This window comes from Pinus tabuliformis, chromosome 5_2 (assembly GCF_031772625.1).
Source record: "Pinus tabuliformis cultivar Carrire ecotype Pingquan chromosome 5_2, CPIR1, whole genome shotgun sequence".
Lineage (NCBI taxonomy): Eukaryota > Viridiplantae > Streptophyta > Pinopsida > Pinales > Pinaceae > Pinus > Pinus tabuliformis.
The window spans coordinates 859,410,421-859,427,544 of NC_142306.1; the positions used below are offsets into that span (position 1 = coordinate 859,410,421).

General features: G+C 37.5%; 1 protein-coding gene and 1 pseudogene across 1 annotated transcript; both read left to right on the forward strand.

Annotated features, from left to right (window-relative positions):
* Positions 1-5,301: 5,301 nt before the first annotated feature.
* Positions 5,302-6,802, forward strand: LOC149162017 (dicarboxylate transporter 1, chloroplastic pseudogene; annotated as a pseudogene).
* A 3,979-nt stretch (positions 6,803-10,781) lies between these two features.
* Positions 10,782-12,154, forward strand: LOC149162018 (dormancy-associated protein homolog 2-like). The gene is made up of 4 exons (XM_089435616.1): positions 10,782-10,981; positions 11,526-11,654; positions 11,753-11,888; positions 12,020-12,154. Exons 1-4 carry the CDS (start codon positions 10,870-10,872, stop codon positions 12,054-12,056), a joined length of 414 nt encoding a protein of 137 aa, XP_089291742.1. The 5' UTR covers positions 10,782-10,869; the 3' UTR covers positions 12,057-12,154.
* The last annotated feature ends 4,970 nt before the right edge of the window (positions 12,155-17,124 follow it).

Consider the following 17,124-nt stretch of genomic DNA (forward strand, 5'->3'; position numbering starts at 1 on the left):
AGCCTTGCTTGTCTCACTATACCCAATAAAAATACATAACTCACTCTTTGCATCTAACTTTTTTCTATTTTGATCAGGTACATGCACATAAGCCAAACAACCAAAAACTTTGAAATGATTAACATTAGGCTTTTTTCCATACCAAGCTTCATAAGGAGTCATATTTTCTAGTGCACTGGTGGGGCTACGGTTCAGGATGTATTCTGCTGTAGCAATTGCATCTCCCCAATAAGTGTTGCTCAATCCCTTAGTTTGTAGCATGCATCTTGCCATTTCAACCACAGTACGATTTTTCCTTTCAACTATGCCATTCTGCTGGGGTGTGTATGCTGTAGTATGCTGCCTCCTGATGCCATTCATATCACAATAACTCTGGAAAGCTTTTGAGCAGAATTCTCCTCCACGGTCAGTCCGCAAACATTTGATCTTGCACCCTCTCTCATTTTCTACAAGGGCTTTGAACTTCTTGAATGTATCCAAGGCTTCACTTTTGGCCTTCAAAAAATATACCCAACAATTTCGTGAGTAATCATCAATAAAAGTGATGAAATATGATGACTTACCCAAACTCTTAGTCTGCATAGGACCACATATGTCTGAATGAACAAGCTGAAGTGGGTGACAAGCCCTCCATGCACTACCCTTTGGAAACCTTTCCCTTGCATGCTTTCCTTTAGCACATCCTTCACAAACCTCCTTATGCTCTTCTACCTTGGGCAAACCAGAAACTAATGCATGTGAGGTTAGAAACTTCAAACTGTGAAGATTTAAATGCCCATACCTGAGATGCCATAACCAACTTGAATCCTCATAAGCCATATTAGCAAGATTGTTGTTATGTTCATCAAACCTCAAGGGAAACATCCTATTTCTTGTCATAGGCACAACCGTGATCACCCTATTTCCCTTATTCTTATCATAGATAGTACATGTCTTATTTTCAAAGACTACTTTATAATTTTTCTCACATAGCTGTCCAACACTCAACAAATTATGCTTCAATTGTGGAGTATAATAAATGTCATGAATACTCTTTATACCTTCTTTTGTTTGAACCTCCATAGCTCCTTTGGCAGCAACCTCCAATGATTTATCATCACCAAGCTGGATCTTGGATTTGAAACTTCCATCCTTTGCTGAAAACAACTTCTCATTCCCTGTCATATGGTTAGAGCATCCAAAATCTAGGTACCAAACATCTTTACTAGTATTTTCACCTTTGGCATAAGATAAAAATAAGTGATCTTGAGGATACTCACCACTTTCATGAGCATAATTAGCATTTTTACCTTCTTTCAATCTGCATTCTCTTTCAAAGTGACCATACCTGTTACAATGGTAACATTGAACATTTCTCTTATCAAATCTACCTCTACTTCTTCCTCTGAAACTACCTCTTCCACTTGAGCCACCTCTTCCTCTACCTCTTGAATAATTTTGGCTTTGTCATTTACCTTGACCTTGATGGCTTTTGGTATTGCTGCTACTTGCATCTTCATTCTTTGTAATTTGTAATTTAGAGGAAAAAGATTTCTCTACAGCTTCAAAACTTTCCTTCAATCTTTCTTCATGAGACATCAAAGATCCAACCAATTCATCAAACTGTAGTTTTGTTAAATCCTTACTTTATTCCATGATTATTGCAACATGATTCCATCTATGTGTTAAAGACCTCAATACTTTTTTAATTAAAACTTCATTACTTATAGCTTCTCCAAGTGTAGCCATTTTTTTGACCACATCTTTGACTCTCACACAATAGTCACTGATACTTTCAGCTTCTTGCATCTTCAAATTCTCGAACTCTCGCCTCAATGTCTGAAGCTTGACCACCTTAACTTGATCACTACCTTGGTAAGCTTTTTGTAGAGTCTCCCAGGCAGCTTTGGCAGTTTTTGCTCCAGATATTCTTGGAAATAAGCTCTTATCAAGAGCTATATGAATGTGAAACAAAACTTGAGCATTATTCTTCCTTGCTTCGTTTCTTGCTGTTCTTTCATTGGTTGTAAGAGCATTCCAATCAGCTGGCTCTTCATATCCTGATTCAACAATCTCCCACAAATCTTTTCCAATCAAAAAGGTTAGCATCTTAACACACCAATAATCATAATCGTTACCATCAAATTCTGGAACTAGCATCTGGTTAGAATTCGACATGATTAACTTTGGTGAAATTCCAACAATACAGCTTTAACCCAATTTTTTTTTTTACCTGCTCTGATACCACATGTAGAATATGAAATGCCTTATTTCCAGCCAAATGAGAAAACAATACTATGAAGAAAAAAACATATAAAAGATAAAACAATTAAAAAACACAGTGACTATGTGAGCTAAGAAATGCTGCAAATCTCATATATTAAATTCAACTATAAACTACATTCTTAAATAGTAAAACTATTACTAAAATATTTGTCAATCAACTCTGCAATCAATCTACTGGCATTACAGCGAATTTCCAGCAACTTCTAGCACTGACCATCCTAATAATCTGCTGCTTTAATTTTACAGACAACACAAAATCTGCTGCCTACTTTGTCAGCAATTTACATAACTAATTAAGCATTATTCCCAACAATAACGTGGAGTGTATTATGGCCTGCATAACTTCGGCTTGCTTTGCTGCGATTATCAATGAACTTCCCTCACATTTCTTCAAAGAGGGTTGCGGCCTCCGATAGTGATGGCCCCTTTCTCGACTAATTTTCTTACTTGTCATGGATGGTATTAGTCTTAAAATCAAAGAAGCTCAGTACTGTAGTATTTTTCATGGAATTCAGATTACATGCTTAGTCAATATCACTCACTTGTTCTTTGTAGACGATATTTTAACATTTGGTATTATCTCTAGAGCCCAATGGACTACATTTCACTACATATTTTCCAGATATGGAGCAGCCTCAAGGCTCCAAACAAATGGTAGAAAATCAATTTTATATTAATCTACTGGTGGTATTTCGGATATTGATTACATTGTATATGTTTTCGCAGTAGCAAAAGCTCCCTTGAAGGACGGTATATCCTAACTAGGATACAAAATCAAACCCTGCAACTACAGGAACATGGATTGGATTTTGGTTGATAAATATAAACAAAAGTTATCAAACTAGACTCACAGATTCCTCTCTCTGGGAGGAAAATTCATTCTAGTGTCGGTGACACTTCAACAAATCTTTGTATTTTGGGCACATCTCTTTAGTATTACTAGAGCTATTGTAAAAAAGTTCACTTCTATAATGACCAACTTCCTTTGGAGTGGCTCAGAGACTCCTTTTAAGATGAATCTATGCAAATGGTCAGGCATAACTATTCCAAAGGAATTTGGAGGATGGGGATTGCTTAGCTTTGGAAATGCTTTTCTCATAAAATCATTCTGGAGAGTTGTTAATGGTAGTGGAATTTGGAAAGATATCACTCATTCGAAACTTTTGAGACATCATACATTGAAAGAATTATTCAGAAATAACACCACACTTAGAAATTATGGATCCATAATCTAGAGGAGTCACTTGAAGATACTTCCATGGTGGCGAATGAGGATGGTGTGGGATTTTGGAGATGGTGGGAAAATTCTTATAGGCACCCACAATATCAAAGGATTGAATGGAGAGTAGAAATCATCAACAGAAAATAAATCTTTTTCCTAAGCCAAACAATTAGTAGATTCCAATATAGTTGTCCTATTTGGAAATTAGCTTCAGAATTGGGACTGACTGGACAATCTACAAACAATTGGAGAGATTTCACCACTTCTCTTAGCCAGGCGAGTCTTTTCCATAACCCTTGGGGAGATAATATCTCTTGGAGCGGGAAGATGCACAACCAGGCATCAGTGGTAGTTAACTTATAGATATTACATAACTCAGAGACTCAAATCTCTAGAAAATTTCTTGGTTTTACAAGATATGGAGGTTGAAGATCCCTCTTAAAATGACTTTGTTTATCTGTCTAGTATGTAATAATAAAATATTGATATGGGATAATTTACTCAAGTGGGGCTTTTAGGGTCCCAGTATGTGCATTTTCTGTAGAAATTCCTTAGAATTTGTAAATCACATTTTCTTTCTCTATCCCTCAACCGCTCAGATTTGGAGAAACATTGCATATTTCTTGAACGTCCCTCAGTTATCAGAAACAAATATGGAAGATTCCATATCCGAATGGTCTGCACGTGCTCTTGGGGCATTAGTGACGCCCATATATATTATCTGGGAGATCTGGATTGCAAGGAACAAACATATATTTGAGGGGAATCCAATTGATTTAAACAAAATCTGCTACAAACCGATCACATGGGTGGGATATTTTCCATTGCACACACATACAAATCGGATCACTATGAAGATAAGATCTTCTCCTACAATCAATTTTCCTGCAAGGTGGTTTGACGAAGCATCACAAAGGGGACTATGTGGATGTGGAACGGTTCTTACATTAGATACAACTTACATTGGAAGGGAGGTCTTGGTACCAACACTAGAGTTGAAATAATGGCACTTTGTGGGCTTCTTTGGTTCACCAAAGAAAAAGTTAGAAATAATTAATTCCTACTTGGTTGTAATTCTCCATTTGAGGAGTTTGTTCCTACATAATAGGAATTTAGTTTCTCCTAGTTTAGTGTGTGGTTGAGAGAATCTCTCAACCACACTAGTGTACGTCCAAGATAGAATTCCTATCTTGAGACTATTGATTGTATAAATATGTGTGTAATTTCCTCATTCATATATAATAGAGAATATATTGCTGTGTGCAATTTTAGCTTGGTATCAGAGCGTCAGAGCCCGTGAGGGCTTGGGACCTTGGCCCCTCCTGGGCCAGGGAAATAAAAGAGGATATTTTGTTTAATTTTTTTTTGTTTGTCCATCAGATATCTACCTGTGAGAACCAATCACTTTGCCATAAAAGACCTGCGTTCAAAATAAGAAGGTTCGCTGATATATCTTCAGGTGTTGTGATTGCAACAACAAATAGAATTGTAAAGAGGCATTGATAAATGACAGATTGGAGATCGCTGCCTGTCACAGTGATGAGGGCTCGTTGAACAACCCAGATCTGAAGGTGTCCCGTGGAGTGGAGAGAGGGCTCGTTGAACAACCCAGATCTGAAGGTGTCGAGTGGAGTGGAGAGAGCCGGATTTTTTTTCGCAGATCTGATACATGAAATCCCACTACTGCAATTAAAGACGGTAGAGGAAAACATGCCTTCATTGGCCTTAGATTTACGGAGAGGAACGAGGCCCAATCTGAGTCTCAATTGATTAAAGTCTCGGAGATTTTTTGTTCGAAAGTTTAGGTAACAGCAATGGCAGCCTCTATTCTCAAGGCCGGTGTGAAATTTTTCACTTCTCAATTGACTGGGTAGTCGCTCACACAAAATATTGATTCCCACAAGAAACCCAAAGGGTCTCCTTTCCGATCAGGGCCAGATCGTATGCTGAGGGAAAATAAAGAGTTTGATCCAAGTCGATTGGTGGATCAATCGGTGCCTTCACGCAGGAGGCCAAGTAAGCGTGGTTGTGAGGCCACAGTGGCAGCATGGCTGTAATCACGTTCTCACGCAACAGATAACAGTAGATATCAGATTGCTCGAGGACACAAAGATCCTTCATCGAGGATGCATCAGATATCGAGGATGCAACATATAGCAAATTGCTTGATCAATCTGTTCCATAGATCGTTGGCCTGTATTGGGCATGGCTTTTCATCTCGGTGCGTGTTACGAGGGTTTCAAGGTGTAGATCCGACCCTGTTCTTTCCAGCCTGATGCAGAAGTTTTCTCGGGAGCTCGTCGCTGGGGTTAGGGTACAACCTGGTGTTCAGCGAGGCGCTCCTCACTCCAGCGATCCCCTCTGTCTCCGACCGAGCTGGAGGCATCTTTTTTGCCGCTTGTGAAGTCTCTCTGCGTGGCCTGCGGAAGCAACGTTGGCGACGGGACGGAGCGATGTCTAGGATCGTGGATCATGCCCACCTGCTTCCAGACGTCCGTGATTTCCTCTGCCATATTCTTGACGGCCATGGCGGCTAATCCCCTAAGTGTGAATCTTGCCGCGGGGACCATCGAGCAGACCATCGGGTGGACGAATTGGGCGGTTGCAGCGCTGGTGCCCAGTTTGGTGTCCCTGATCGTTGTCCCGCTTCTTCTTTATGTGATCTACCCTCCCTCTGTCAAGAGCAGCCCCGATGCGCCGAAGCTCGCCAAGGAGAAGCTAGAGAAAATGGGGCCAATGACCAAGAACGAGACCATCATAAGCGCTACGCTGCTGGTCACGGTGGGCCTTTGGATATTTGGGGGAATGTTGAAGGTGGATGCCATCACTGCAGCAATCCTTGGTTTGTCTATCCTTCTCTGCACAGGTGTTGTGACATGGAAGGAGTGCCTGGCTGAATCGGTAGCTTGGGACACCCTTACGTGGTTTGCTGCACTAATTGCAATGGCAGGTTATCTCAACAAGTATGGTCTTATTTCATGGTTTAGCCAGACTGTTGTGAAGGTTGTAGGTGGACTCGGTCTGTCATGGCAGCTTTCTTTTGGAATATTGGTATTGCTGTACTTTTATTCTCACTATTTATTTGCAAGTGGTGCAGCTCATATTGGGGCAATGTTCACTGCCTTTTTATCTGTTGCAAGTGCTTTAGGAACCCCACCTCTCTTTAGGACAATGGTTTTGTGCCCATTGTGGAGCCAGAGGTTCTTCTGGATGGAGACCATTCCATTGACAGAACCCTTGAAGTGGCGGAGAAAGTCTGGGCGAAGGATTTCTTTTACTTGGAAAAGTGCTATGGAGGCCATCAGTTTGAAATGAGGGCTGGTTAGCATGGTGATGGACGAGCCATAACAGTTGGGTTCAAGTTTCTTTGGTAATATTCTGCCACTGCAACAGTAAAATGTGGTATTTATAAATGTTTTGGAATTATAAGCATTGAGCTTAGCTAACTCAATGGAGTGGTTTTGTTAGAATTAGCTACTCTAACAAATCATGCAGGTAAATCCAAGACAATTAAATCAGAAAGATGATGCAAATGTATTATGTGGTGGGTAATAAGGTTGAATTGCACCAAATATTAATTTTGTGCAACAGTGACACTAAAGGAGCAACGACAACTTTTATGGTGGACAACAAAGTAGATGTTTGTTTGAGTTAGTGTGGTTTGTGGAATAGACTCCCTAGCATGTTGTAATAATCATTGTATGTACCCAGAAACTCCAAAATGAGGAATGAAATGTAAGTTGTAAAGGCATCTGAAAGTTCGTGGTGATCTCAAAACCACTTTGTAATGGTTTATGGTCAGCCTGAAACCATCTTTTGTCACTGTAAAGTGATGGTTTGTGGTGAGCCACATACAGAGCCTTAATGGCTACAGGACTTGCCCGGTGGTGGCAGATTGGACTTGCCCGGTGGTGGCATATTGAAGTTGGCGGATTTGCCTGGTGGTGGCAGATCGGACTTTCCCGGTGGTGGCATATTGATGTTGGCGGATTTGCTCGGTGGTGGTAGATCGGACTTGCTTAGTGGTGGCATATTGAAGTTGGCGGATTTGCCCAGTGGTGGTAGATCGGACTTGCCCGGTGGTGGCATATTGCCTGAGTGGCTAATGTGTACATGACAGCTTTGTGTTCGTAGGAGCAGGTGGACTGCAGTAACACCTGGCTCATGGTCTCAGATATTGGTGTGTCTGAGCATAAGAGGGTTGGTGCACTTTTCTATCTGACAGTTGCGTCGAAAGGCGCAATCAGCGCAACTGTTTGCGATTGTTATTTGGACATGAATATTTGGCTTAGAAAGGCACTGATCTCTCTTTGTTTTTTGGAAGTTCTTTACATGCAATTCGCCTGATGGTGGTGGATTTGACTATCATGACAAGTAGTCATTAAGGGGGGAGTTATAAATAATTAATTCCTACTTGTCTATGGTTGTAATTCTCCATTTGAGGAGTTTGTTCCTAGATAATAGGAATTTAGTTTCTCCTAGTTTAGTGTGTGGTTGAGAGAATCTCTCAACCACACTAGTGTACGTCCAAGATAGAATTCCTATCTTGAGACTATTGATTGTATAAATATGTGTGTAATTTCCTCATTCATATATAGTAGAGAATATATTGCTGTGTGCACTTTTATCTGAAAAACAGTTAAATATCATCAACATCTATGCAACTCAAAAACTATTATAGAATGAATTTGAGAACACTACGCATTTGACCCACCACTACTATCTAGATGGATCCATAGGATCAAACAAGTGCTGGCCTCTCTCACTTCCTACTCCATGACACTTGTATTAAGAGAGAACAATAAGGAAGTAGACAAGCTGTCCAAAGCGTCTTCCAGGGAAATATGGGATCATGCTTTACAAACTAATAATAGATCAACACATTAGAGATGAAGGCGAGATTAGCCTGCATAATGATGATTCCAATAATTATAGTATTTCTTATCTTGAGTAACATTCAGAGGGGCATACAAACTTTCAGTTTTTTTTCCATCTATATTTGCTTCTAAGATTAGTATATATAGATATCCAGCAACTTTTGCCTACTTGGCACTTTGCATTTTTTTGATATATTTTCTCTAATGCGTGGACCGGGCTATTAATAACATCGTTGCATGTACCGGACTTTTAAATATATATAAAAGCCAGTGATTTTTTCTTCTGAAAAAAAAAAATCTGTTATCTCGGCTACATTTGAGAATTTGGACCATTTCTGACGCTGCGTTCAGTATTTTGTATTCGATAGTTAAAGTATTTTGCTTTGATGTCAAAATTTAACGCCTTAAGCTGTTTTCTTGACTGCATTTGAGGATTTGGATAATTTCTAAAATTGAATTCGATATTTTATGTTTGATAGCTAAATTTTTTTGCTTTCTTATCAAAATATTTGATTTCTTATTTTGTGGTCAGACTAGGGGAATTATCTTATTGATTCAACGATGTTTTGTAAGACGTTGAAAATAATTTGAAATTCTGAACCGGCGTTAGTGTTGGATTTGTAGTTTGAGCTTCTTTTGAGCATACCTTGGCCATTTTTGAGTTTGAAGTTTTTTATGGACAAAAAATCTGATTTCAAGATATTTGATTGAGTTTAATGTTATATCTGCTTTCTAACGATTATAATGAGAGTAATGATTCTAATAAATTTTGTAACAATATTGCCAGCAATGTATTAGAAATATTACTGTGTAACAATATTGCAAGCAATGTATTAGAAATATTACTGTGGAGGCTTTTTCAAAACTTACAGGGAAAACTGTGCAGAGGATTTTAGGCAGTGAACTGATTCAAAAACACTTTTGGTGTAACCAGTCCTGCGCGACACGCACAAGCCATGACTTCGTTCGAAATTAGTTTTCACAGCGTGCATTGACAACTATTTGACAAGTCAATGGTGGAAAATAAAAGTATAGTGACAACAGTACGGTGGAAAACAAAAAGGCAGAAAATTGTAGACAGTGAAGTGATTAAAAAAAGATATTTTCTGTGTAAATATGTGAAAATGCCTATTAAAATAATGAAGTTTATGGAATTTAGAGATGAAATCAATATAGATTATAACTACACTTATTAATATGATTACACTTATTAATATGATTGTACTAGTAAATATTAAATTTAATATAATTTAAACAAATTTTTTTTAATCAATTTCAATATAATTTAAGCAAAAACTTCTTAATCAAGTATTATCAATATGTTTTTAATAAATATTATTTTATTAAGGCTTAAAAACTTCTTAATCAATTTCAATATAATTTAAGCAAAAACTTCTTAATCAAGTATTATCAATATGTTTTTAATAAATATTATTTTATTAAATTTAAATAAATATTATTTTATTAAATTTAAATGAGATTATAAATTAAAAAATATATATAACTTTAATTTCAAACCTTTCAAATAAATCAATTTTTTTTCCAAAATACAATCTGGTTCCCAGAGTAATCTCAGCACATTAGCTTTTCTTCGTATTTAATGAACCATCCAGGTAAGAGTAATCTCAACAGGTTAACTTTGGTTTTTTCCCAAAGATTCTTTTAATAAATTTGAGTGAAGTTCGGTTAGAAATAAAAAAATATACAGGTATCCGTGAAATTTAAATATATCAACTATTTTTTTTTTTTTTCAAAACACTGTATTTTTATATTAAAAATATATTTAATATGGTGTCATTAAAGATGGTGTAATATTAAAGAAGGAAATATTTTTATTTATTTTTTAATTATGACATGAAGTGTTATCTAAACAATGAAATTTATTACATGAAGTGATATGTAAATAATGAAATTCAACATCTAAAGACTCATAATTTTTTTTTTTAATAACATGTTAAGAAAATATAATTTACATAATTTCAAAAGATTTAAAAAAAATATAATTTACACAGTTTCAAAAAAAATATTTATACATTAAGAAAACATTTTATATAATTCTCACCCGATAAACTTTCAAACAAATATCCAAAAGACCTAAAAACAAAGATTCCAAGCTTGTTCCTTGCATATATCTACGTAGGCAAATGCAGACATACATTTGAGCGCATTGTCACCTGCAGAACATGGACGACATACTGCAAAAGCGCCGAATAAATCCTTCTGCAGACGTTATCCGTAGGGATATTAGTATGCACTGTATACTACGTGTTAAGTAGAATTTTCAGGCGAACAACACGTAGCAACACTATCGCACAGTCGTCAAGACACTAGCCGGCGGTGGGACAAACTGCCGATTCATGATAAAAAAGGAATATGCCATCCCGATTCCAGCTTCAACTGTTTGGTCTGATCAGCTTCATGAATTGGTATTAAAAGCCGTGAGAGAGCGCAAGTTTCCATTGATTGTGTGGTGACTGAGGTTGGCATTAGTAATTAAATTGCATCATGGGATTGTTGGATCAGCTTTGGGATGACGTTGTTGCCGGCCCTCAACCAGTGAGGGGGCTCGGCAAGCTAAGAAAGAACGCTAACATCTCGCGCATCCCTAATTCTCTAGGTGATTATATTCACTTTAGGGTTTTGAATTTCCTAAAGAAGGGTTTATGTTCTCTGCTTAACTATATTCAATTTAGGGTTTTGGAAAGTGATTATATTCAATTTAGGGTTTTGAATTTCCTGAAGAATCTGATTAAGGGTTTATATCAGTGGGCAGGCTTTTATCTTAGCGCACATATTTTTCTAACCTTTATATAAAGATAGATAGATTGAATTAAGGGTTTTGAATTTCTTAATCATGAATAGCATACATAGTCTTGCTTGGGCATACATAGTTTTGCTTGTTATTGGATCACTAGACCACATCCCCCAATTTAACCATAACCCAATCTAACCATAACCCTTGTTATCCTATATCCTTATCTTATAATATTATAAAAGTTTTAAGGAATTGCATTAGGGTTTAAGTTTAGAAGGGAATTTTAAGAAATACGAGCTTTTATTTAGGTATTTTGAAAATTTGATGTAGGTGGGTGCTTTAGGTATTTTGAAAATTTGATGTAAGTGGGTGCTTGTTGATAATATATCAAATTTTTTTTCAATAGAGGAACAGGATTCGACAGTGACAAACAACATTCCTGTTGCCGGTGCATACAGCCGTTCTCTGTCATTGGATTCGAGTTCACCCCCCTCCTCTCCCGTAGATTTAACTCCACCAGCTTCACCTCGTGCACGTACGTACTGTACATTATTTATTAATTCTTGAATGATACAATAAGGGGATTTTTCCACGTTAAATCCAAGATATTTATGTTTGGGATTGGGTATGCAGCGAGCACCCCGTCTCCTCGGGCTAAAGATAACATTTGGAGAAGTCTTTTTGACCCGGGGAGTAACAGGGCCACGGGATCCATTGGATCCCAGAAATTTGACAAAGCAGAACCGAGCAGTATGACTGTTTATGACTGGTTTGTATACATGCCCTGACTGTCACTAAAATTCTTGAATATAAGAAAGCCTGCAACTGGGAATAATTTGCAGAATAGTGGAATGAACTGGGTAGACAATACACTCACATATGTGTGGGCCATAAATGCAGGCCTTACAGTGAGGAGACAAGGTCGAAAAGACGTTGAACAGATGAACTCTTCATTGGTCATTTGGATTTTAAACATGTACACACTCATGGGCAGTAGATATTGCGTGTTATTGCATTATCTCTGCTTTTCGTAGATCTTTGGTATACTGGGCATTAAATGTTGTGTTATGGCTTTCATCACTGCTGTAGATCTTCCGTCTTAGGACCTGGACAAAGTTAGGAAGGGGAAACATGGTAAAGTAAGAGTCGAAGAGTGTATAATATGTGTGTTTTTGTAATTTTTAGTGGTCTTTTCTGCATTTTGTGTAATCTTATCTCCGGATTTGGATCTACAAGCAATTATGAACTGTTCAAATTCTGATTTCTCATACATAAAATGGGCTAAATTTATATAAGAAAATGAGTAATCATGAACCCTGCACTTTCCCGTTTCTAGGTAAGAAAATGATACATGAAAGGGGCAGGGGCTAAATCAGCCTAGGGTTAAATAATAACCAATGGTGTGAGGATCTACATTCATAATCAAGCATTGCATAACTCCAAACCGAGGATCAACGGATCTATTTTAACCGATCGCCTTTGCATAAATACATCTGAACAGGGGATCTGAGGGTCTATTCCCAAGGATCTATGAATATTTATCAATCAACGAAGAGACACAGACTTTTGACCTGTGAATATTTATCAAGCACCGAGGATCTAGGTTTCAAAAAACACAGACTTTTGATTCCTCAAAATATAAGGTTTCAAAGGGACATGAGAATCTCGATGCTAAAAATCTATATTATTTATTATTATTTTAACACATTTATATCTCACAAGTTTCAATGTCTTCATCCATCTTTGTTTTTTAATTAAGTGTTAATCAGTTTACTTCATCCATTTTTTTAAAAATTAAGTGTTAATCATTTTACTTCATCCATATTTTTTTTAATTAAGTGTTAATCATTTTACACATGATTAACACATTTAGTCGATCATTTACAATAACACATGATTAACACATTTAGTTAATCATTTACATTAACACATCATTAACACATTTACATTTTACTGGTTTCATTATTGTTATTGAGATTTTATTATTTTCATTGATTTTAGGGCTACTGTGGGTTGACATGAGGAAGTATTTCGTATTTCAATTTTCAATTATTTGAATGTGTTTAAGTAAGTTTAATGGTTAAGAGTATTTATGACTTAGTATTAAGAGCATTTGAAATTTTGAATGTGTATAAGTAAGTTTAATAGTTTTTTGAATGTGTTTAAGTAAGTTTAATAGTTTGAATGTGTTTAAATAAGTCTAATGGTTAAGAGCATATATTATATCTTATTTAGACTTAAAAATGTGGTTAAAAACATTTATGTGTATAAGTAAGTTTAATAGTTTTTTGAATGTGTTTAAGTAAGTTTAATAGTTTGAATGTGTTTAAATAAGTCTAATGGTTAAGAGCATATATTATATCTTATTTAGACTTAAAAATGTGGTTAAAAACATTTATTCTTTTAAGTAAATTTTTAAATGTGTTTGTATTATATCTCATCTAGGTTTAATGATTTAGAATACTTGTTTCCTTTTAATAAATATTAATGATTAAAAACATGTATTATATCTAAGTAAACATTAATAATTAAAGGTAAAAGTAAATATTAGTAATTAAGGCCTGTACTTGCTGGTTATAAGTAAACTTTATCCAGTTGAAAACATGTATTATATCTAAGTAAACATTAATAATTAAAGGTAAAAGTAAATATTAGTAATTAAGGCCGGTACTTGTTTGTTGTAAGTAAAGTTTATCCAGTTGAATTAAAAATAATTTTTTATTCGCAATCACTAAATCTCCTACACTATTTAATAAATTTCTATAATAAAATGTAAACTTGGATTCGTTCTCTATAGTAAAATTTCATTTTAATTCTTTTGGATAATAATTGAATTAGAGATTTCACTCCATCTTAACTTTCTAACTTTCCTGCGACCACATTTGTATAACAAAAAGTTAAATTTAAAATTCCTATTAAATAAAAAAATTTATTGCCATTAAATTAGAATTGAATTTTAAAGTTGAAATTCATGCTAAATAATAAAGTTTTAATATTGTCATATATTGAATTTTTTTGGTGAGAAGGCAATGGTAGAGAGAGCAAGGTGTTTCAGGGTTCCACGTCCTTGCCTTGACAAAACTGCTACAGTAAAACCAAACAAAGGCCTGTAACTTGACTGCGACCCGTGACTGAGATAATGATGAACGATATGGCGGGGGAGAGATCCCCTCCTATAGGAGTGTTGTAGCAAGAGAATCGAACTAGCATGGCGCTGCAGGTGGGAATGGGGTAAAAGGTAAAGGAATACGGGTTTTGGGAGCCAAATGGCAAGTTGGCTTCGGAGGAAAATGTCTGCCAAGACCTGCGAAAACATGAAGATTCGTTATCCCAAACAATAAGCTCGAAGAGTATTGAAAGTACAAGAAGGACAATACCCTCATCTGCAAGTTCATAGGGCATGGTAGACAGAGAAAGAGTTGATCAAATGGATGCAACAATGATGGCAGCCCAAAGGCCACATTGATCTCAAGCTTGGGGTGAAGGGTTTCTTCACAATGATCTTCTCAAATCTGGAAGACAAAGAGAGGATTTTTGAAGACAGACCATACTTCTTCAACAAAGTCAAACTCTTCATCAAGCATTGGGAAGAATGCTACAACCATGATCAGGAGAAATTACTGGCTGCCCCAATATGGGTTTGTTATTTGGTTTACCAACGGACTTCTGGGATCCAGAGATACTAGAAGGCATTGGAAATTCTATCGACACCTTTGTTGAAGTGGAAGACTCAACCAGGAAAGGTAGATATACCTCCTCCTCCAGAATATGTGTCTATATGAATATAACAAAACCACTTCCAGATTACATAGAGCTGGAATACCACGATAAGGTATGGCCATAACCAATTGATTATGATCACATACCGTTTCGGTGCCACAAATGCCATGAATATGGCCACTTGTTCCGGGCATGCCCCCTCAACTAGAAAGAAAACCACCCGGCGGATGGAAGGGTAGAGGAATCGATGGCGAAAGAGGTTGGAGAAGGGTTTAAGGAGGTGCAACGGAGGAAAAGAACCCTGACACAGCGAGGGAATCATAAAGAAAATCAAGCAGAGAAGGAAAAAAGGCCACAAAACCGCTTTTCAGTCTTACAGGAAGAAGACATGGGCACGGACACGAGAGACATTTCACCGGAAAGGGAAAGCCAAAAAGACAAAGGAATAGAGGGAAATAAATGAATGAAATTGCGACTAAGACAGAGCAAGGACCGGAGGACAACATGCAAATGGTGGAACAAACCCTAATGGAGATCAACAACCAAAAAGAAGACCTAAGTGTAGAAGAACAAGTTATGAAGCAACAATTGCAGGAATGGAGACATTTGGATGAACGATTCATCCCAGAAGATCAGAAACAACTCTATAAGGAGACCTTCCAACAATATAGAGATAAGCAGGGCTCAATGGTAATAATCCAGCTTGAACATTTAGGGGCCCAAGCCAACCAAGGACAAGAAGCAGGAATACAAGGAAAAGGGGGTAAAAAAAGAGCTAGGAGAATGATGAATGAATCCATAAAATGGTCAGGGAACTGTTGGTGAACTCGGGAAGAGTAGTGCCACTGTCAAAGGTCTTCCACCAATCACTAAAATTGTTAAAATGATTATTACAACCTTGAACATTAGAGGCCTCGACAGCAGAGGAAAATAAAGGTACCTTAAGGAGAGGTTGAGAAAAGATAAGCCAAGCATTATGATAATACGGGAAACCAAAATTAGTGAAAGAAAGCTGAAATAAATAATGGAACACTTCAAGCCAAAATACCAAGTCATGGCCCAGAATGCTAATGGCAGTGCAGGGGGACTCGCGGTTCTTTGGAATTCAGCAACAGTCTGGTTTGAAGACTGGGTAAGCCTACCAAGAATTCTCACGGGAAAATTTCGGAATATAGGATCCAGTGAATGGGTCCTACTTTCAGGGGTTTATGGACCTCATATTCTGGGAGAAAGAGGAGCCTTCTTACCAAAGTTGGAAAACCTAAGAAATCTATACCCAGATGACCTATGGGTAGTCCGAGGGGGGGAGAGTGGGGGGGGGGGGGGGTGACTTCAACATGATCACGACCCCAGGGGTAAAAAAGGGAGGAATGACAAGAACAGATGTCAATATGGAAGCCTTCAGCGAAACCATCACAAATTTACACCTTGTTGATATACCCACAATCAATGGGAGTCATACCTAGAATAACAGATGAGGAGGGGTTCACCAAATAACATGCCGCCTAGATAGATTCCTACTCTTAGAACAACTGATGAGCAGAGATATCTTCATAGAAGCATCGATACTTCCATGCATGGTGTCACGCCCCTACAGCTGCGGTAGTCTTCCAACCGCTTATAGCGAGGTGCGACACTACCAATCGTTTTCTTTTCACCAATACTTACGATTGTAGACTACGCCTAACATTCCACTTATCCTACTTAGTTTGTGTTTCAAAACCAAGTATTATTAATGTGTTCCTTTATACAAGTGAAAGCCCATAACATTCACATAAACAACATTATACAATACAAATGCATAACAGTATAAAGGGAGGGGCAACTCCCTGCAATATGAGTCTGCCCGAATCAATATATATAATCTTCTTTTACAAGTACAAGTTAAATCTTGGGAAACCCTAAATTTACACTTAGCCGATTTTCCAATTTTGGCAAACTCGGTTGCCTAGCTCGTCGGCGCCTCCACACGGTCGCCACACGACTCACCAACCCTTCGTTCACCTCGTCGCATGATCGTGTTGTTGCCCAACTTGGGCACGCCTCATCGTAACCAAGTCGCCACACATGGGCACCTCCGCACGAGTCACAACTCCGTTCACAATCTCAACACTTCACCGTTTCACCGTACACAACTTCCGCCTTTGCCTCTGCACGATGGGCGGGTGCTCACCCAAGCTGCCCAAGAACTCATGCACAACCACCCAACCACAAAACCGTACACAACTAGGCGTTCACGCCTTCACCCGTGTGCCTTCGCACAGCCGGGCGCCCTCTCCTTCACC